The sequence below is a fragment of the Cyclopterus lumpus genome, chromosome 22 (genome assembly GCF_009769545.1).
Source record: "Cyclopterus lumpus isolate fCycLum1 chromosome 22, fCycLum1.pri, whole genome shotgun sequence".
NCBI lineage: Eukaryota > Metazoa > Chordata > Actinopteri > Perciformes > Cyclopteridae > Cyclopterus > Cyclopterus lumpus.
In genome coordinates, this window is record NC_046987.1 from 16,760,360 (window position 1) to 16,782,965 (window position 22,606).

General features: G+C 42.6%; 1 protein-coding gene across 3 annotated transcripts in view; it reads right to left on the reverse strand.

The window, feature by feature from the left end:
- Positions 1 to 844: 844 nt before the first annotated feature.
- The window catches only part of rab11fip5a (RAB11 family interacting protein 5a (class I)), a 32,372-nt gene continuing 10,610 nt past the window's right edge, over positions 845 to 22,606 (reverse strand). For 2 of the 3 annotated variants that reach the window (XM_034563247.1, XM_034563248.1), the window contains exons 2-6: positions 13,473 to 13,981; positions 11,753 to 12,323; positions 6,708 to 9,233; positions 4,642 to 4,798; positions 845 to 3,762 (exon numbers count right to left, since the gene is read on the reverse strand). In XM_034563247.1, coding sequence (XP_034419138.1) covers positions 3,505 to 3,762; positions 4,642 to 4,798; positions 6,708 to 9,233; positions 11,753 to 12,323; positions 13,473 to 13,981 — 4,021 coding nt within the window. In that variant the 3' untranslated portion in view covers positions 845 to 3,504. Of the gene's footprint in view, positions 3,763 to 4,641; positions 4,799 to 6,707; positions 9,234 to 11,752; positions 12,324 to 13,472; positions 13,982 to 14,306; positions 14,381 to 22,606 lie in introns of those variants that run through there. The other variant, XM_034563249.1, reaches the window with a different exon arrangement.

The following is a 22,606-nucleotide window of genomic DNA, read 5'->3' on the forward strand; positions in this document are numbered from 1 at the left end:
AGTTGTAATGTTGTTGGATGCGCTGAAGGAAGAAGTTTGGGTTCAAAGAGTATAACATAGCCCTCTAGCGGTGAGTTTGTATAAAAGTCAGTCGGAGTAAAATGTGCAAGGGTTGGACACATTAAGCATGGAACTATCTGCAGCATGGAATATCATGATAGCTTGTGGTAATTTCATTTAGGTTAATTTATTTGTAAATGATGCATGTCTTATTGGAATATGGGTACTTTTAATGTAAGGGGAGTTACATACTATGATTAAAACCTCACAACAAATATGATGGGAAGTAGAATTAACTGTGTATTTAGCCTTTAACATAAAGCACACACATATTTACTCTATCCTGTGTGTGAATAGCATTTGTCACATAATCAGTCAGTACTGTGACAGTTCTGCAGGTGAGAGCTTCAGATTCATTCAATAAATAATTAAACACTACTGCATATACATCACTTGAAAAAAATCAACAGGATTAATTATTGTTTTCACAAGTTATATTAGATGTAAGAAAGCCCGCTACAAAGAAAAGTGTTTGGTTTGGTTATCACTTTATCAAATGTGTTTCTGTTGGGATGTAGAAAACAGATTTAAGTAAGATAATTATCAATAACCTTTAAAACATCTGTACATCTGTATTTGCTTATACATAGAAGGAAAAGAGTTGAACAAACCTAGGAGTTTGGGTACTTTGCAACTAGTAATAAAATGGAGCTCACTATCAAAAAATAACCCCTTAATGCAAACATCAAAATCCACTGTAAACAAAGAAAGATCACAATCTGCCCTGTGACGAAAAAACACACGCAAACGCAACCCAAAGAAAGATTGACAGCGAAACATACGGTGAGCAAGAAACACAAAATATTCTTTATTAAATATACAAAATTTGTGAAACAGAATTGCATCACGAATTGTAAACTTTCCAATCTCACATACTACCTTAAGCACACTCCACCGGCTACATACTCAAGGATGAAATACAAACAGTTTGAAATCAAGTGAAAATGGAAGACATGGAAGAGGACGCTTATTCTTGCGCATGGTAAGTGCCGAGTCACATTTAATATCTCTACAGTCATCTATGCACTTGATATTGCAATCGCACTGCAGAACACAGATGACAGGAAGGTTGTGTGTGCTTCAAGCTCACTGGCAAACCATCGCTGTGGCGTCGAAGTAGGCCAAGTGCTTAAATCACAGAGCGATTAGAAAGTGCAGTACGGTGTAAAGTAGATCTAACTATACCGATATCAACAGACAGGTACAGTAAAGTTATGTTCTGACGATTAAATAGTGCAAGAACATCCACAAACGCTGTTAAAAGTGGCATCATATCAGAATACTTTATGGTGTATCGATCTGCTCCATAGGTTAAGTTTCAAGGCTTTTTTTTTTTTTTTTTTTGGCATTTCACAGGAAATCACTGTTACTGCTCGTTTTCTATTGGTATGCATACAATTCAGTTTTGTGCAGTGATCTAAACAATATCAAAAAAAGCATCAGAGGTTAAAAAAACAACAACAACAAAAGTGAACTCTCAGTGAGCAGATGGCTTTTCTTCTTCAAAACCTGCCTCCAGCCCAACAAGTAAAATGAAGTGCTAGATTTCTTGACAAATGTCAAAACAAAAATAAGGCAGCATTTGGCATTTCAACACGGCATATATATGCTGTAAAATGCGGTATACATCCCTTTGTAACACCTGAAAGCAGTAGCGATATGCGTGCTTGAGCAGAAGCGGATGTGACGCACAGACACCGAGGGAGGGGAGTCAGGAAGCGGCACGTGAGCAGGCATTTTTTCAGCAGTGGCGCTGTGTTGATAGCACACACACACACACACACACACACACACACACACACGTAGGAAGGCAGAAGCATGAGATCAGAGGAGCTGTGATGGCTGATCTTGATACTGAGTGATCCTGTCTTCACCTGATAACACATACCCATACAAGAATCAGTTAGCTTACGTGGCTGAGCATTATGGGTAATTTCAAGACATGCCCAAAGAACAGAAAGAAGAAAAGACGGGTGGGAGCAAGCAAAAGATAAACGGCACTTATCGTGCGTATGAAAGAAAAACCATTCACTTGCTGGCTAAGAACACTTTTGAACATTCAGAAGCTACAACCAGTTCCCAGTAATGTGCACGCGACAAGGCTGAGCTCTCGCACCGCTCATTTGGTTTGTAGCTTCGAAAGAAACGAGTCAGAGCACTCGATATTCATTTTGGGAACATTTGTAGAGTGTCAATCCAAAACAACAGAAACACCACGAGGAGGAAGCGGTGGCAATCACTGAGGTGTACGTCATTCAGGTACGTTACTGTATTAGAAACAAACTGGTGGTTTGGCATGAATTTACCTCATTAACCAAATATTGTATATAAAACTACGAGACTATTTTTCCAAAAGCGTACTTAAAGATTATCGATTTATTTCCTTCCTTCTAAGCAGCCATTGGTTTAAATTCATTTCAGGAACATCTCTACGTCTTTTCGAGAAGATCGATACAACTCTCAAATCTGTACTCCAATTATGGATCATAAGCCGGGAGGTGATTAGCTTATCTTAGCATTAAGACTGAAAACAGGGGGTAACGTGTTATGTTAGCCTGGCTCTGTACAAAGTAAATTATAAAAACTATTGTTCTGACAAAACAGGAAATCTTTGCACTCTGATCCTTTTGTAAAGAAAAGAAAAGAAAATAATCTGCAGATTAGTGGAAAATGAAAATAACAAAAGTCGCAGACCTACTAGTTTGTGAGAGCGACGTTGTTTCATAACTGAAACCGTATGCATTACTTTCTAAAGCATTGCTACCTTCATAACACGACTATGAAATAAAAGCAAGTGTTCGCTCAATGGTTTTGAGGCCCTGCAACTTGAGTTTCATGCTGCATTGATATGAAGCTAAACCAAAGGCTGCCTCAAAGGTATAAAATCAGACTAAACCCTGATGTATGCTGCAGAAATGGCCAGCATTGACTTAAAGTCTGCAATTTGTAGTCAATGGTCTGGAACATGCATAACCACCGAGTGGCCCTCCAAGCCCTTCGCTCTCGTTTCCCTACAGAACTACAACACTTTTGAAAAACGGTGCGATATCGTTGGATATTCAGTGTTGTGGACTGAAACTCTACAATTTCTCTCTCCTGTGATAAGGTGATAGAAGTGAGGTGAGGTGAAAAGGAGGAATCACTGTATTGACAATCAGGATCCATAAATGGAAGCGTCTCAAAAACCAACTGGCTGTGTAAAAACCTGAAAACAACCTGAGGACCCGCTACATTCAGAACCGCCCCAGAAACCAAAGCCTTTCGACGAGGGCACGCTCTTCTGCACAGTTAAGCATGCCGGCTGGAAAACACCGCCTCGATATCTCTCTCTCGGTGCCGACGAAAAATATTTGTATCAAAAAGGACAGCATAGCAGTGAAAAGACTAAAGAGCTGTTGTGGAGGACGGAGTGAACAGAGCCGAGAAGCCCCGCCCCTCTCTCCGTCACTTTAACTTGGAGCGCACCTGCAGGAGAGTGGGCTTCTGCTCCATGATGCGCACCAGCAGCGTGTCAATGTAGTCCTCCAGGTCTTTGACCTGCGGCTTCAGCTTCCGCAGCTCCACCTCCCGCTTAGCCAGCAGAAGTTTCTGACGCTCAAACTCCGCCTTCTGCCTCGTCAGGTCGGCCTCCCGCTGCACCAGCAGGGCGACCAGCTCGCGGTGGTTCAGGTGGTAGTACGAGCCCGCCCCCTCTGTAATGGACTGCAGACAGACAGACAGACAGGAAGAGGAGTGAAAGCGTGACCGAGATAAGAACGGTGTCATGTCTTTTCATCGGATTCCCTGCTGATTACATTGAGTTTGTCTGTACTAGTGGCGTTTGCTGCTCATGCTAATTTTGTATTTAGATACCATGTAACTCTCAGGGTTCCAACAGAAAATGCCAAATCAGTCCTAAACTGGGCTGATTTTATTTTTGTATTCAGCAAGGAGAAACCTCTCTGACCTTGAGGCCATCTTTGCCTCGTTTAAGTACTTGAAACAGATCTGTGTCATCTATAATTGCAAACAAAAATACAGCATTTAGATAATGTATGCGAACTTAGTCAAAATAATAATATAAAGCTATCCAAGATGCAAGACTTTAATACATAATTGTTCCCTTGTTTTCCAAATCACCTGCTCGATTCCTATAAAATTCACAACAATGAACAAAGTCTCATCACTTTCATTTAATGTAGTGACTCACTGCAACCTGAGGGAAACAATGCTATTATCAAACTGAAACCAAACTTTTAATCTGCCTAAAATCTCTATAATTAAAATTAGGAGTACACATTTTGAAGATTAATGTATTATGAATGTGTTTCTGAAACCAGCAACTACAGGCTATTGAGTTTACTTTTTTTCGTTTTTACTCCCTAATTATTTCCTACGTTTTTCTGATTATTCATAAGAAAATAGCTTACATTTTAAAAGTGTTTGATGACCAGTAGAGTAATTTAAGTTATATAGAAGTGCAGGTTGAAATGTTAAATCTAAACACAAGTCATGAGCATTACATCTCAAAACACATAGTTCCTGTTGTTTGCCTCTGAAGGGCAGTGTTTTTCCTTTTATGAACACAATAACTTAGTGTACCTTCTTCCTCTCCGTCTCCTGCTCGCTGAGCTGGCTGCTCCTCCCCGGGTGGATGGTGAACTTGAGCTTCTCCAGGCCGGTGGCCAGCACTGACCGGCCCTCAGTCCGCTTCTCCTCAGCCAGTATGGCAGTGGTCAGGGGCTTCACTGGGTGGGGGCTGGAGGGGACGACAACAAGCAGCACACAGAGTACGCCGTCAGATATCCCTCCTCTGTGGCTTTCTGCTGTTACCGAGCAGACTTTCAGGTGATGTAACGACATCTAGGTGTCGTACTGGAGGTCCAAAACTCTTCATGATTCATGGTGAGAAAAGCCAATTGTCTTTCGGCCAAGGAGGACTTTAATTTACAATTTGTTTCCCTTCCGTCCATGTTTTTATTTGATAAGTAGCGGAGGGGAAATCGGGGATTTGTGCAGCGTGTGATTTTCAGAGTGAAATCCTTTAAATGACCAATTACATAGTTTTAGCTTAAATAAAATGAAACATGCTTGTGGCTGTGGGTGTTAGAAGGCTTGTTTTAATTAACGGACTACATAATAGTCTTAGTGTTAATCAGTGCTTATTTGCATTTAAATGTATTAAAATACCAGCAAACTACAAGCATGTTTTGTCATTAATTAGGTTAAAACTTAAGAGATTCCCAACCGTTCAGGGAGTTTCAGGGGACCCCAAGATAAATCTTAGGGATCTCAGGATGATTACAATGGATAGAAATACAGATATCTCTGCTACGAAAATGTTACCTTTTCTGACTTCTCAAATGTTTGATTACTTTCTTTGAGAAACACTGGATTTGTTCACTTCATCAATCCTTCAATGTGAGAAGAAACAAATCACTTTTTAGTTACAATATTTGAGGTCATAACTTGTCGTTTGGGGGGGGGCACAATCAGACATCTCTTAATTTTATAGGGGTAACAAGCTTATAAAGTGGGCTTTTATTCTAAAAATCACACACACAACACACCCTAGTTTCCAGACAGACAAACAAATACAACATCAAAGAGCACCTCTACAGCAAATTAAGTTGTTTAATTACACAGAAGCAAATTACCCACTCTCTCACTCTCGAATTATTAAATTAAATAAATTTTCTTTGCTGGACAGTTTTGCTGACAAAAAATCAGAAACCAGCTCTTTGTTCAGGTCAACTTGAAGTATTGTCTCAAACTGTACAATAACACAGGAAAAACAGTTTCCTGTGTCAGTGACCTACATTTCACAAGGAAATCTATCAGAGCACTTAATTACTGACGGCAGTGACTTGCATTCAAACCAACCCCGATCTCACATATATCTTTCTTTAGCCCAGGTAATGTAGGTTTTGCCATTATTAGAGCACAACACATTGGACCACCAGACAGACCTGAATGCGACGGATCAACCTTTTTTTATGTCCCCAGAAAGAGTAAAAGGAGGTTAGACAATGTGTAAGATCCCTCATTAAAAGGAAATAATGGTGAAAATTGAAAGACTTAATTGCATGCGTTGGTGCAATCAAACATGTAGAATTGTGTTAAATGTGTTATTACCCCAAGGTGAAAAGGAAATGCTATCAGTGACACAACAACACCTTCTTTGCCTGATTTCTGGTTGAGATTTTGGCAAACAGTGTGGCTGTGTGAGAACACTAGTTGGCCCTGTTGGGAGGGGGCGTGAGTGAGTGAGTGAGTGTGTGTGTGTGTGTTGGGAGGGAGGGATGTGTGGTAGGATTCAGGGCAAAATAATAACTGCTAATTGGCCTGAGGCTCTGTTTCCCTTCCTGTTACCACAGAGCCAGGACACACACAAGACACCTGCACAGGAGTCCTGTTAACACCAGTATGTACTGTGTGTGTGTGTGTGTGTGTGTGTGTTTGTGTCTTAGTGATGAAAAAGAGACGGTCACACCACAAAGGAGAATCCCCTCGAGAGTCTGTGTCACAGAAGAAAAGCAGGTGGAAGCAGAGCGGCAGAGGGAGACTGAAGAGACGACAGGACAGACATTTCTGGAAGTGCAGAAGAAGTGCTTCCTCTCCACCTTTTTTTTTTTTTTTCACCGAGCACTGAGCATGTGCAACCTCACCTGTTCTGCTGATTGGCTGCCCGCTGCGGAGGAGGAGGAGGCGTCGTCTCCTGAAGCATTGGCTTTGGCGCCGCAGCTCGCGCCGTGCTGTGTGGTGACCTCGCAGAAGTGTTGGCAAGAGGAGGCAGGGAACAGAGCGTGATAGGGGAGCTACTACTTTGAGGAGTTATACAAGGATCAAAGGAGGTCAAAGAGGGGAGGTGAGAGCCAGGCAGAGTGGAAGAGGACTCCTGTATCGCACCGGGATCGCTCCCAAAGGAGGGTAGGAGGAGGAGTTCGTCAAAGGCAGCAGTCAGAGAGCCTTCAGACTGGGAGCGGTGTAGCGAAGCACTTTGTGCCTCAGGGCGCATCGACAGAACGCCACCGAAGACGGCGTGCTGACTTTCGACACCTCCCTCGGAGAGCTTCCTCAGATCACAGCTCACGTAAGAGTCCGTCGACGCCGTGGGGAGTAAATCGAAGTCATCAGCCATCGGGAAAATTGGTTCAAGAGTTGCCGTCTTGTCCTCAGCGCCACTGATGGATCCTCCAGATTGGTCGGTCTGGTTGACTTCTTCGTAACGTGGCTTCTTCCACATATTGGTGGAATCTTCTCGGCCCCACGCAGCACCAGCGGTTGTACGCGCGTCGTTAAGCTCGCCGCAGAGCGTGACGTTCGCAGAGTGCAGCGTCTCGTTTCGCTCCGAGCCGCTGGAGCACTTGGACGCCGATTGAGACTCACAGGTTTGGTAATCCTGCGAGTCGGTGCTGACATAAAGGCTTTGAAAAAAGCTGCTGGTGCTCTGATCGGACTCTCGGGTGTGCAACAGCGCGTCGTCAAAGTCTTGGCTGGGACCGTTTGCAATGTGACTGGTGTTGAGGAAATCGGCAAAAGGCCCGAATGGTAGCGGGGAATGCTGGCTTGCATCCTGCCGTCCTAAACTAGTGCTCACAATGGGCGAGTCCAACGACCTCCGCCTCACATCGGGGGAGGAGGTGATGATGTGTAGTGATGGGTGTGTGGAGTAGAGTTTATCATCTGGAGTCGTAGAAGCCGTCACATCCGTAGTGCTGCTTACAGACACAGAGGAATCATGTATCACTGTCGAGAAATCCGGTAGAAATTCATCTGGGAATTTCTCTCCATTTTCATTGTCAGACTGTAAAGATTCTTCAGATTTTGTCTGTAGTTCTGGTAACAAGTCAGGGCTTGAAAAGTTTGGTGACAGAGTAACAGCGTCCTCACTTGTATTGATCACAGGCTGCTGATGTGTAAGCGATGGGGGCTGCAGTGCCAGTGAACCCTCTAAGCTGATGAAATCTGCCTCTTCATCACCGTCACCGTGCTGAACAACAGTGTGCTGAGCTCCATCGGCTAAAGATACATCGGTGGACCTGTCGGTAACGCCCTCCTCTGATTCTGAGGGCTTTGCGTGCTTTACAACTGATGAATGATATGATTTCTGAAAGCAGAGGATTTTGCTTTCAAAGTTCTGTGCCTCGGCTTCCTCGGAGGAGGATGCAGAGAATTTGTCTGAATAAGACGAGAGACAGGAGATGAAATCCTCTTCTGCTTCTGAACTGTGGATACCCGAAGAACCAGGATCCGGAGAGCTGCTGTTGAGCTTTACAAACGAGGAGTGACAGGAGGCCTGATGCATATTAGTGTCGGTTAAATCGTTTGCGTTAGTAGCACTGTTAGCTCGATTAGTCTCAGCGCAAGCATCCCGTTTTGGCGAGTCACTCAAAGCCATGTTGTCACTCTCAAAGCTCGCGTGCTCCGGGATTGTCTCGAGGAATTGTGCAAATGTGTCAAGATGACATTCGCTGGTCGCCTGGGCGATGGCCTTTTGTGCGTCGGATGCAAATCCTGTGCAAGGTTGACGATGTGGTGCGTTAGTGTTTAGATCCGTTCTTGGTAGCGTCGCTGCTTTGTCATCGCCTTGTTCCAGTGGATGGTCGCTGGGTGTGTTTGGCTGCGTTTTGTAGTCTGTGGTCAGATCCTCAGAAGACTGCAGCCTGCCAGCTGCAAACGCTTCAAAAGATTTGTCCCACTCCGAGTCCGGGTCCAGCTCCCCGGCACACGTAAGATGGCGGGGCAGCTTCCTGCGTAAAGGTTTCTCAACTTCCATCGGAGCCGGGGGAAGAGGTCGTTCCACGGCTTTGCCCATCGCTTCGCCCTTTGCAACTGTACCGGTGATGGCGTCCTCTGTAGGCGGGTCGCCGTAAGTCGGGGTGGGGTTACCCGCCTGCGGAAAGAGATGCGCTATGGGGGGCCGGGAACTGGAGAGATAGGGCAGAGGAGGCAGCAAAGGTTTTAGGGGCTGAGCGGTTAGCGTGTCGTCATAGAAAGGGTTGTGCTGGAGGAGAGAGAAGAAAGGGTTGCAGGGGGATATGGGAGGCGGTGTGGTCTGTGAGTGGGAGAAAGGGTTAGTGTGATGCAGCGGGGGAACCAGAGGGGTGGGATCTACAGGAAGACCCGGTGGGTGGTGGCTGGGTGGTGGGTGGGGGTCAGTGCTGGGCTCTAGTTTAGGTGACATCACCACGCTGTGAAAGGAAGGGCACACAGTCCTGTTGATTAGTGTGGATAGTTCACACGGCTCAACCTCTGGCCTGAAGGAGGTTTCTGTCTCAAGTCACATCCTAAATCATACATTTTTACAGACTCGCTTGGGCTTCCCCCAATATGTTCACGATGTGCGTTCATCTTTACTCCTTTGAACCCCGTCTCAATTCATGACATGCCACTTTTGTCGCTTCGTCGTCTGGAAAGCACCTTTAAAGCTGCAGTCATTTTTTGGCCACTTGAGGGCAGCACAACAAGCTGTAAACACAACTTTTCATCACCTTTTACAGTGAACATGATAGAAAAGAGTTGCCGGTGTTGACGTCCAGCAGACACTTGTTTTTCAACTAATGAGGGAAATATCAGCAGTTAAATGCTCCACTGTGGTCGCCAGCTGGTCTCAAACTGTGCGTCTGCCGTTTGGTGTTTTTCCACTGAAAACAGCTGCCTTTGATGAGAGCAGAGAGACCGAACTAAATAGGTAAGATGCAGGCTGGAAAACCAATACAATGAGCTGAAAGACACTAAAGCGCTCCATAGAGTCTGAGGGGGAACTTAAACTTACTCTCAAATAAGCCGTGGGTTCATCACTACTGGTGACTGCTTCACATTACAGGTCGGCATTTAATCTATTGTTGGTATCAAATATTGAGTAGTGCAACTTTAAAGCCTCCATGTATCAAACATTTTCTATTTTGGCAGACAACGATGCTCGCTGCTGAGATGAATGGGCTGAAATAAACACCTCAACTACACATATTTTCACCAGGACTTTCTATTAAAACAAAATCTTGCCATCAGAACGATCCCATCCCCCTTTAAATCCCATGAAACGTCTTCACGTAGTGGCTTTAACCACAACTTCCGTGCAAACTTTAACAATCAAATATTGCATATAAATGGTTTAAATCAAATCAAACTAGACAATAACCGGCACCTATCAACATCCAGAACTCCCATCTCTGTGCCTATTGTGGGTTTTCATTGGCCCATGATGTAATATTTTACGAGAAAAAGTTGATGCAGATGGGTGTAATGATTACTTAGTGCTGCTGGTGCAAACTTTCCCCAAGGATAGAAAAGGCATGTGGGTGTGTAGGCTGTGAAAATGTATAGTTACAGAGCTGGCAGAGGGGTATTGAGCGTACTATCGTCCAGAATAGCTGACCTCGCTTCAATCAGCAGGCGCTTATCAGGCCAATATTGTGTTTACGCTCAGTGTTGTTTCTCTAAACTTACGACACCTGCAGTTCTTAGGTCCTGGTCAGGTAAATGGATGCACTCAACACCTCAGTGAGCAGCACAAGAGAGAGTACAGTACAGCAGGTGACACCCTCCAGATAAATTACCCAACAAAGAATGTGCTTGTGTTAGAAGTGGAAATCAAATTAAATGGGGTTTTCTTGCCTCCCCTCTCTCTGCCAACACACACACACACATTACAAAAGCATTGACGAAACACACACACAAAATCTGTAAGAGAACAAATTTCGTTCCAGCTCGCATCATCATCTTTCCAATGACACATCCTCACTGAACCATGCAACTAAGGCTTCAGCTTGATGGAGCTAATTTCACCAGAGCAGCTCCCCTCCTCCATCTGCATTGCAGATACCTGCTGTAACCAGAGACTGAGACTAAGGAGCTGAGGAGGGGTGTGTGCAGAGCTGGAGGCGACTTCCAGCAGCCATGCTGGTGCACAGGAAGTTGAAAGTTTCACAGATGTGAGGAAAGTTTTGAACAACTCCCTCACATCTGTGCACTAAACAGCTGGAGCCAGGAGGCCGTTAGCTTAGCATAAGCTAGCGTTGCTCTGTGCAAAGTTGAGAAAATAACGCCGGGCCATAATCAATTCCTTGTCCTTCATCTTTCAATAAAATGATATACAGGGACTTCGTGATACACAATTAGGTTGTCTAAATTGATAATAACAAGCTCAAACTAACTTAAATATAGACTTATTGAAATAGCAGAAAACATGCTATATCTGGTTATCGAGATGTGAAATAACCTATATTTTGATAAAAGATTTACCTATCCAACAAACAGGGAAGTTATTTTTAAGGCCGTGTCAGTGAGTTACATGGACATTTTTAAAGATCTAACTACGTAGATCTTTAAACATTTTGTTGTATTGTTCTGCATTATATCATAACTTTATTTTATTTTATGAGGCTTATTCAAATACCGATTTCAATGTTTTTAATGTTTTGCAACATAAAAAGAATGATTAGTTATTTTTGATTAATATTTATGAATCTAGTTTAGTTTACTGCCGCTAAAATATCGGCCTACATTGAATACATTCTTTCATGCTCCTGTTTTTGACAAATCAAACCAAAGTACAAGAGCCACATGCAATAAAACACCTCAGTCTATGACTGATGCAAGGAAATCCAAACGGTACAGCTGCTTGTCTCCTAATTCAATCCACATTCATATTGAAACGATAAGTCATCATCAGTGCGTGTTAAGTCTGCGATCACAGTGTGCCTCTCACCTGGGTTTGTTGTGCGAGTCCTTGGATCCAAACCATCCCTTGTGTTTCTCCTCGGCGGCAGCGGGGGCCTGTTCAGACTCATCCCTGGACTGATTCTCCCCTCTGCCCGCAGACTCGCTCCTCCCCTGGGAAGACAAGTTCATCCTCTGCTTCTTCCCATGGCTCTCCGACTCCACCGTGGAGGAGGAGGAGGAGGCGGATTTGGGCGGAGCAGCCCGTCCCGACTGCTCCTCCTCGTCACCCAGCATGGGGCCGCTTTTCTCCAGGGCCGCCGCTATGGCTGCCTTCTCCTCCTCGCAGGGCTTGTCAAAAGACCAGCGGCGCCCGTCTCCGACGGGGCCTTTGAGGAGGTCCGTGGAAGGCCTGAGGTTCTGCAGAGACACGGAGTGAGGCAAAGAATTCTGCAGCGGCCCCAGGCCTAAAGAGTCCGCAGGTTTTCCTGAGCCCGGGTCCGGGGGCTGGACGCCGTACGCATGGCTTCCGTTAACGCACACAGTGAGCTGAGGCACTGCGATGGTGATCTCACCGTTGTCATCATCACCAAACTCGCATATGAGAGAGGACGTGTGCTCTGCAAACACCGGAGCGGAAAAACAAAAAAGGGCAGCATGAGAAATGTGACATCAATAACTCACATTAGTCGGTAACTTGATGGGGGATACAAACCTACATACTAATACATGTCAGAATAAATGGTTTGTGGTATGTCGCAAACTGTTGTTCTGAGCTTCACAGTGCAACAGCTCTCCACTCAGGTGATTTAAGGATGGAGATGGCACTCAGGGAGCACCTGCCTCCATGCAATACAGCAGCTTCACATGTGGGACTTTCACTTGAAGTTAATTAATCGTTTGCGGGCCCATTATTAACAACAGTATGTTAGCTGATTATAGCAACGCTGTGGCGTTTTAGTACATCATTATGTTCAAGTATTCAAAAATAAAGCAGAAATGATTAGTGTTTTTAAATCATAAAAATATATATATACACACACACACTATACTATAATTTATTATATAGTAAATATGTTTAAATCTGGTAACAAACAGAGACATGTGGCAACATAACCCCTCCATTAATCTATATTATGATAAGATAATTAAAAAGTATTTAGCATCCTTCTGTTTTGTAATCCTTTTTTAATCCTGTCGCACGTACGAGCTAAAAACATTCAGTTTTACAAAATGAATCTTCCTTTTTAGACAAAGTGACAAGCAACTATATCGTAGAGAACAAAAAACTAATCTCTTAAACCACTTACACGGTTCTCACACACACTCAGTGAACTAGAGGGAACGAGTTTTAAAGGAAATTGTTTATTTTGAAATTTTACATAAATTGCCCTGAAACTATTTATCGATTAACAGATAAATAATTTTTTTTGATAAATAAAAAATTGATCCTTTTAATCATCCGTCATTGCAATTAGTGGAATAAATGCCAAATATCTTCTCATTAAAGACTCTAAAATTAAACAATGTGTTGCTTCGTAACCTGAATATCTGGGTTCTGGACAATTCGTCAAACAAAACAAAACCTTTAAGATTTCACACTGGACTGTACAAAATAATGATGGGCAATTTTCCACAATTATTCGACATCTTACTGACTTTAAAAAAAATCAAAAAAACTGGTTGCTTGCAAGAGAGGAACCTGAAGCGTTGAATATGAAGAAGAGGAAGGACGACTGTTAAGGTGCAGCTCCACCGGTCATTCTCACCTGGGCTGTTGTCGCCCGTCAGGTTGCTGCTGTTGCTCGGTGAGTTGGAGAGGTCGGAGACCACCACGCTGATGCCGGCCGTGGGGCTCAGGCTCCCTCCCCGTGACGACTCGCTGCTCTCCGAGCCCAGCGACGTGCTGGAACGAGCGTCCGACGACTTCCTCAGCTTCCCTCTCAGGAAGAAGGTCCTCATCTTGCTCCGCCGGGCCTCGCCCCCCTCGTCGTCCTCGTAATCCTCCTCCCCGCCTCCATCGCTCGGCAGCCGCTGCCGCATCCGGTGCAGGGACCCGTAACCACTCGGTAGGACGGCCGACGCCGAGTCCTCGTCGCTGGGCCTCAGCTTCCCCTTGATGCGCTCTTTGAGCTTGCCGAAGGTGGAGGCGCCTTTGTCCTTCATGATGAGGTCGTACATGCTGGCTGTCAGGTTGTTGCGGGTGAACTGGACCGTGACCTGAATGTCTCCTCGCTCCTTCTCCTTCTTGCCCGACTTGGAGTTGAGCTTGTACCACCTGCAACAGAGATGAGATTAACAGGAAATAACATTTAGCGGTAAAACAATTAGTCATTTAATTTATTAATTGGTCGAAAGAAAATCAATTGATTGTGGAGGTCATTTATCAAAAGAAATGCAGAACTGTTGGTGGTTCCAGTTTCTGAAATATGATACATTTGCTGCTTTATTCCATTTAATATCGTTTTTCTATTCTTTTCTGGCATTTTCTGGCTAAAATGGATAATGAATGAATCAAATACAAATATAAATTGATCCCTAGTGGAAACAGTTGTCCGAGGTGACCTCTAGCTTGCTCGGTACAGCGAGTACTTGGTGGCGACCTGGGTTTAAATCCGACCGGCAGACCTTTACTCTCTCTTGTCACCCATTTTCATTCTCAAGCTGCTCTGATAAAAGCAAAATAAAAGCCCTCAAAAATGATATATAATAGAAAATAGTCTGCAGTGTCAGCCCCGGTTTGTCGGTCCCTCCTACCTCACAGCTCTATAATGAAAAAACGGACCAGCAAATTAAATTCCTCAGTGGTTAGATTTTTGTAAAAAAACAAGTGTGAATTAGGATTTACAGTGTGGACAAAATATATTAAATGACAATAGATTACATACAATACATTTTTCAACAATTTGCAAACTGACAAAAACACTTCACTGATTAGTTAGTTAGTTCAGTGTTGAGTGAGGGAATGAAATAAAGTGAATGATAAATGGGGCTAAACTGTCCTCACACAGGGTGAGAGTGTGTCTTTGTCATATTAACACCACAAGGCTCCGTGCGGCCAGACATCCCACGATACCTCGGGAAGGCTTCTTTTTTTTGGTCATCAGACCCGTTATAAGCACGAACAATGAAGTCAAACAAAGCGATTTTATCATTCAACAGTGAGTGTCCTCGATAAATATGACTGATTGCTCCATTTTCCTTTCACGTTTCTTAGAAACGCTGCTCATCGGTGGGCGTGACGGCGCCAGCAAGTTCACCACACCGTGACTCATGGGAAAGTTCCATCTGCTCCGTTTTAAAACAAGATAATATGACTGAGAAGAATTCCCCCAGTCGACATGTGTTTTTGACACTTGGCTGCTGCCAACGTGAAGTTATCAGAGGAGAGTGAAAACTGGGCCTGAAACCAAGACCTAATTTATTTGTTTCACTTCCTGTGCTGCTGGGCTATTTTCACCTCACACCACAACCTCAGTTCTCTATTGTTCATAAATAAGCTCTATGAGGTTGAGTGATATGTACCTGCCCAAATATCGCAATACTTTTCTGAAGGAGTACCATGTAGGTTAAACAGGCTCTGAATTCAGAAATCTGAATTCACTGAAAACCACTTTAATATACATAAAAGGTACTTTTCAAAAAAAGCCCTCATGCTTTAACGTACACATGCTGACATCTTTACTGAACACAAATTGTTGCTGAATATAGTTTCAAGTTGCATGTCCTTAACTGAATTAAATGCAATTAAATGTAGCTGACTTTGAACTCCATTTAAGGGGTTGTGAAATACTGATACACAAGTGATAAGAGTCCTCGTGCACAAACATAAAACAGGATGTTAGAGGAGTTAAAAGAGGAAAGTAATCTAAATTCTGCTTCTTAAAACAACTAAAAAGCCCCGGTCTGTTGAGTCAACAAGGAAACCTAAATGCCATGCGACGGAAAGTCAAATGTGACTGAAGAAAAGTCAAGAAGAAATGAGGTTTAAGATTTAAATACAGACATGAAAGCTGCGACATGAAAGAAAACAAGACTAAAGCAAAAAAAGAAAACTGATGTAAGAAACATATGAGAAAGGAACCTCACACATTTACGACACATCCAGAATAGTGCTTTTTTATTTCCCCCCCCCCCCCCCCCAAAAAAAAACCTTCAGTGTGACTCTGCAGAAACTCAGCGAGGCAGCAGATGACACGAGGAACAACCCAAACACGTCTCAATAAAGGCTGCTTGTCACTGAACTCGGCGGGTTGGTGATCTTTTGGTTCAAGCAAAAATGTGATTTTCCACTATTTCTAATATTCTACTTTGTTTTATGGCTGCTATTATTTGTTTTGATCAACGTCATCCTAAAATGTATCCTCCAGTTTTACCATCACGGTGTAAAAAAAAGAAAAGAATACCAAATGTTTGCCACGCACGTTAGCTAAAATTAGCTCATATACATAGGAGTCTAGGGCTGCAACTAACGATTATTTTAATAATCAATTAATCTGCCGATTATTTGTTCGATTAATCGATGAATCTGATAAAAAAACAAAAAAGCATTCATTTCCAACCCTTTATTCAACAGAACTGTGCCATAAAATGCACAGGTAACAGGTACCGTAAACTCAGGACTATAGAGCGCACCTATCTATAGGCCGCACCTTAAAAGAAAAAAGAAATTGTACATAAATAAGACGCACTTGTCTATAAACCGCAGGAAAAGGGGGCGTGGCTTGTCTCTGTGGCTTGTCTCCGTAAAAACAGTTATTTCCGCCGTTCACCACGGAATAAATAACCACTAGTTCTGCTTTATACTTGTTGTGGACATCCCATAAACGTCGGGAACATCTAACGCCCTGGTGTTTGGGTTCATAACATCACCCGTAGGCTCACACAGCTCGGGGAATTTCACCGACTCCGTCTCGATAATTTCCGCTTCCAGCGCTGCCGGAGCAGCAGCAGCATGCAGGCGGGCAGGAAGGGGGTCTTTGCTCTACCGGCTTTTTTCTTTGCTCCGCTCCGCGCTCAACTCAATTTTATTTTTATTTTTTTAATACTCAAACATCTCCGCGTCTTATTGGGTGGCGTAATAATCGCGCGACACAACGAATCGATAATGTATTTCGTTGCCAACTATTTTAATAATCGATTTTAATCGATCCGTTGTTGCAGCCCTATAGGAGTCCCACTTATAACATGCTAACATTTATTGCTTCGCATATTGCCAACAGCTTAACGTTAGCATGTTACACTATGTCAGCATTAAGCTGAAATTACTCGCAAAGCTGAGTAGAAGGGATTCAACCTGTAGGTATACAGAATATCTGTACCCGTGCTCTAATGACGCATAAACACACGTGAATTTACTCATCACAAAAAAAAAAAAACATTACTGCAAATGCTAAATGAATGAAAAAGAAATAACAAAAACGTTAAATACTCTTAAGAAAATGTGGTGTGAGAAAACGATCCATTCAGTGTTTAGTATTTATTAAAAGGCCATTAGCGTCACAGGCCTCTGAACCCAGTGCCTGTATGTTCAAGTCCTGTTCGATTCTAACATGAATGTAGGAAAAGAGTTCCCTTCTGTCGCAAAAAGAAAAGCATTGGTGTAATGTAGGCTGCAGCACACATCTAAAACTCAGACTATTATGTAATCATCATCATCATCATCATCATCATCATCCTGACACGGACCTACGTTCAGCCCTGAAAACACGATAACACCCAAGATGAATGCCAGTGAAAACAATTCCAGAACAAAACACTCCGAGAGCCACAAATAACAAGTAGGCGGAGCCCCGAGCACCGAAAGAGAGAGAGAGAGGAATGCAGTTGCTTTTTAAAGCTCCACAGGAACCACAATACATTGCATCTCACGTATGTTCAGTATGTTCACTCATCCACATTTCATTCAAGGCAGCGGAACGAGTGACACTCCCATGAAGCTGTGGTATTTGTATTAGCGTTAAGATCTATTTAACAGAGGCTTAATGGTTCTAATCTGATTTATGTGGAGCATTTCATTCAATCAAATCCTGTTGATGGATTATCAATCCACACGGAAACAAAAGAGTCCTCTTTTCTTTTCCTTTGGAGGTATCCAAACATAAAATATTCTCCAGCTCTCGGCTCTAATGTTGTAAACCAGTGCTTCTACGTCACATGCCTTTTAGGTGTGGACTCCAGTTTCACATCCATGCGCCAACAATAGTATAAGTCCTCGTCCTGACTCGGCAGCCAACTCCCTGCAGCCAGAGTGGGGATCAAATTGCAAACACAGGACCTACACGCTATAGGTTTCCTCGTCTGCAGACCTACAGTTGCTACTACTACATCCACCATGCAGCGATTGTAAATTAGGGCACAGTTCATGAAGGAAGTCCCTCTTAGCCACTACTTTGTTCCTTCAAATCAGTGATCTGTGTGCATTTGTGTGATTAGATTGTGGTATATATTTGACTTAAGCAGACTAATTTAGATTGAAAGATCGAGAGAAAACATTTGTATGCCGACTAAACACATTTCAAAAGACATTTTCATCACGGAAACTACGTTTTGGTTTTTCGAAGACGATGCAAAAAAAAAAAAAAAAAGTTACAGCCTATTTACGTACGTGCACCTGTGAGTCATGTGACTCGTGAGAAAGCCTGACAACACTAAATGTAAACGCAAGTAAGGTGGGGCCTAAAGACTGAAACTGCAACACAGGCAAATAAAAAAAAACAGCAGCATAGGTTTTGAAGCCCACGTACTCAAGCAGAGAACATGTTCCTGAAGAGGAACCAGTTTCCACTCCTGGTATGGTTCAACAAGGCCACCGTGAATCATTCTTTGGGTATAAACGTCCACTAAAAAGCGTATGAACATCCCAGTGACACGACAAGCTTCATAACTAAATGTTCTGCCTGTTTGGAATTTGTGGAAGTTTGCACTGATCTCATTTTCTTTTCATAAACAGTCTCATACCAGAGCTGCAGAGCATGACTTCGTATCTGCTTCCCTATCTTCCAAAACAGGAAATCACAACACTCCACCCCATCCCATTTTCTCCTCTCGGCTTCGGCTTCTTCTGTGGAACAAGTCGATCCCCAGAAACCGCCCTTCAAGGCAGAACAGGGCTGAAATTACAAGACAAGTAGGCTATCAACCTATTTTATCCAGCCTGTGCCTCTGGGAGCCTGGGTGGCATCCGAGCCACACAGAAGAGACACTGTGAAATAAAACCGGTGCCAAGGGCGCAGGATCTGTGTCAACTGTTTAGCGGCGCACTTTACTCACCAAACATATTGTTATTTAAGCTTATTTCACTCAGATACTTTTCTTCCTCTCAGAGGAGTCAGGGGGGCCTCTACAAGGGCAGACAGAGCTTGACGCGCCACACTGCAACTGAGGAAAAACACGAGCAAATGTAGAAAACCTCTTCACTACACTGTCACATAGGCCACGTTTAGAAAAAAAAAAAAACATGTTTGTGGCTCTGTGAGGTCGTACTTGGACAGAAAGAAGAATGGTATGTCATTTGTAGATATTTATATGTAATACATGTAACCAGGAAGTACAAAGATTGCACATGTTTTGTCGGTAAAAATCGGTAAAAGTTAAAAAAATGTCAAAATATCTTTATTTAGTGTGTTGGCATCCAAACATTTGCTAATTTAGCATGAAACACAAAGTAGAGCTGAGGCTGATGGGAATATTGCACTGGTTTTGCAAAATTGAAATTTTGAGGCGACTACAGGAAACGTCAGGGGATCACCTTCACATGTATGTGGACCAAATTGAAATAGTTGTTGACATATTTAAGTCTGGACAAAAGCGAGGGACCAACAGACATTCCCATAGTTTTAACTATTGACCTTCCAGTGGATCAAACCACTGTGCAATCCATCACAGCTAAGACACACAAAAAACTAAATATAAAAAATATATATATACACAAAACGTATTCAACTTAAACAGCAGGTCAGATTTTTGTCCAAATAAATTGGTACTCATAAACATTAGATCTTTGATAAACATAAATGTTCCTTTAAATATCGGATTAATTGGAATAAACCGCCAACTAGAGTCAACAGTGCTGAGCACAATGCAAAAACTACAATCTACGCTCAGCTGAAAACGCTCAATGACGCCTAAAGAATGGCCCAACAGTGGCAGATAATCGGCTTATAGAGGGTGCAAGAGAGGCGAGTGGTGCTACTTCATTGGAATTATCAAGTGGATGCTTCCCATTGCATCTCCATCTATGATATAAGCCAACAAACCCGCCAGGAGCACTGTGGGTAATGCTGGTAGTGTGGCCTGTGATTCCTGCCTCATCAGCAGAAGGAGGAGACGGGCCGCGAGACCCAGACCACATTCCACATCTGGATGTGATGAGCTCTAACCTGACCACCAACTTCCCTCTATCAATACATCCACACAACCGAGCGCATTGTGTGTTAAAACCACGCCTCCTCCGGCCCGAAGTGATACTAAACCATAAAAAAGTTGCATCAAAAATTAAAAAGAAACAAAAGGTCTGTTTGCTTACAAAGGCTGCAACAAATAACACAACTTTCCTTCTATTAGACTGTGCTGTTATTATACAAGGCGATCTTAAGTGAAGTTCAAGGACAATATCTGCAGTACAAAAGGCAGATTCCTGTTAACTTTGTGGAAGCTTCGCTCTCTGTAAAGTAGCAACCAGACCATAATCTTTGAAATAACAACTAACAGTTAAAAAATTTAAATCTTTAAAGTGAGATCAGCCTAAATTGCTTCCAAAACTCAATCATATAGGAAGACTTGAGCTCTTGCAACCAGACTGATGTTTTCTAAACCCGATTAAAATATAAATATAAAATTCACTGCATTTCACTATGTTCTTCACTATTTTCTCCATTTAAGAGTCTATTTAAAGAAATCCTACAGTTATAACACAGGTTCAAATGTAGCATGTGTATGGTAATGTAGTGAATAAGAATAGTTTACGCGTCTCATTTATTTTGACATTAAATGAAAGACAACAAGCCCCTATGACACAAAAAAATTGGGATTTTCATAAATATTTATGAATTTAGACTAAATATTAAAAATTAAGGGAAGAGTGTGGTTTCAAAAACTCAACTAAAACGCACTACTCGATCTATAAAACTGCTTTGCTTCGCATGCTAGCTCACGACCATTTCTTTGCTTCACTGTATCTCCATGATGATACCAGAAAGGCTGATGGGAGATTTGTAATGACTGCACAGCCTCTAAAAGACTCAGGAATATGAGTTACCAATGAGTCAAATGTAGGCCGCTATATATCCTATTATTATATAATGTTTGAGTTTATCTGATAAATCGCTTTGTTTTCAACAAGCTGAGGTACATTTGTATTATATAGGATTGTCTGGTCTCCCTGTTAAGTAACTTCTAATGTCCATTAGACCATATTCTCTCTCTGCAGTAGCTACTGAAAGTCTGGTCTGTTTGCACTTAACAGAGGATTTGGCTGGATGTACGACACACACACACATATCAGTTGTAAAATATAACATCTAAATCATAATATCAGCGCTTCAAGAACACCTGACCTACACCGCGAAGAATCCCTGGACTGCAGAAAAAAAAGCTGAAATTTCAAAATGACTCTCTTGGGAAAAAACTTCAAGTTCAAGATTCAGCAATAGTGTCGCAAATTAGAATTTATTTTGTTGACAACGTGGGTTGCTTGCTTGTTTTTGTCCACTGTGGGTTGAACTGGCAGTGTTTCTGCGGTTTCCTCTTGACAGACCCTGCAGAGGAATACCCCCGACGCCCACCTTTCCGTGAATCTGCTCTACACTGATAGTTCATCGTGCGAATGTATCACAGCCACTGCATCCTCCCATGCCACCCATTCAGCGGCAGCTGCTCTGCCTTCATTTATTTAATGAAGACATTGCTGAATAAAGATGAAATGTTAGGACAGTAAAGCCTTCATGGGCTTTGTTTTGCTAGTTTGAGATTGGTGCTCGAATTCAACACTGGTCATTTAGAGTGTTTCTTTCTTTTAACAAAGAGGTAGAAGAAGAGAATCCAGATTACTGATTCGGTGTTTGATGTAAGGCCTTTGATTATTATTTTATTTCATAAAATGTCATAAAATAGGAAAAATGCCCTTCTCAATACCTCAGAGCCCTGAATGATTTCTTGAAATAGCCTTTTTGGTTTGACAAACATGTTGTTACCGAACTAAATGTTAGCTCCATTGCGTGGTTGAAAGCAGCCTATTCAGCAGACTTTAATGTTTCAACCTAACTAGTTTTAAAACGGGTTTGCACTTCTTGACGGCTACATACATGATACCATGCTGCTAAAAGACAAAAAGTCTGCATTCTCACCAGTTGATGATCGTGTGGAAAACATAGAAATACTGTATAGAAACAGCCTGGTTCTTGTATGGCAATGTAAAGTTAATTAGCCAAATCTCACCCTGGGGATGAATAAAGTAAGTATCTATCTATCTATCTATCTATCTATCTATCTATATAGGAAAGGAAAGCATTGTTAATGTTAGCTTAAACTCTGATAGCATTGGGGAGTAGCTTCCACACTGAGATAAATACTTCACAATGGATATGCTCTTTATTTTGTATTAAGTAACCTGCAAGTTAAAACCGCAAATGAATGAAGTTATTTAATGATTTGCTCCTTTATCGAAACACTTGGTAACAACAACTGTAGGTAGTAGGCTAGCTAGCCAAGCATGGTAACATTTGCGGCCTAAGAGGAGACAAACACACCGTTTAACTTCCTCTTGACACTTTCTGCTCTTACATTTCTGCTTTTGGAAAGGCTACCATATTCACTAGTCAGGTCCTCACCTCTGGCACTACTTCACTAGATGTATCATCACTTTTTCTTCATCCTCTCACCCTGCAGAATACAGATCTTCTCC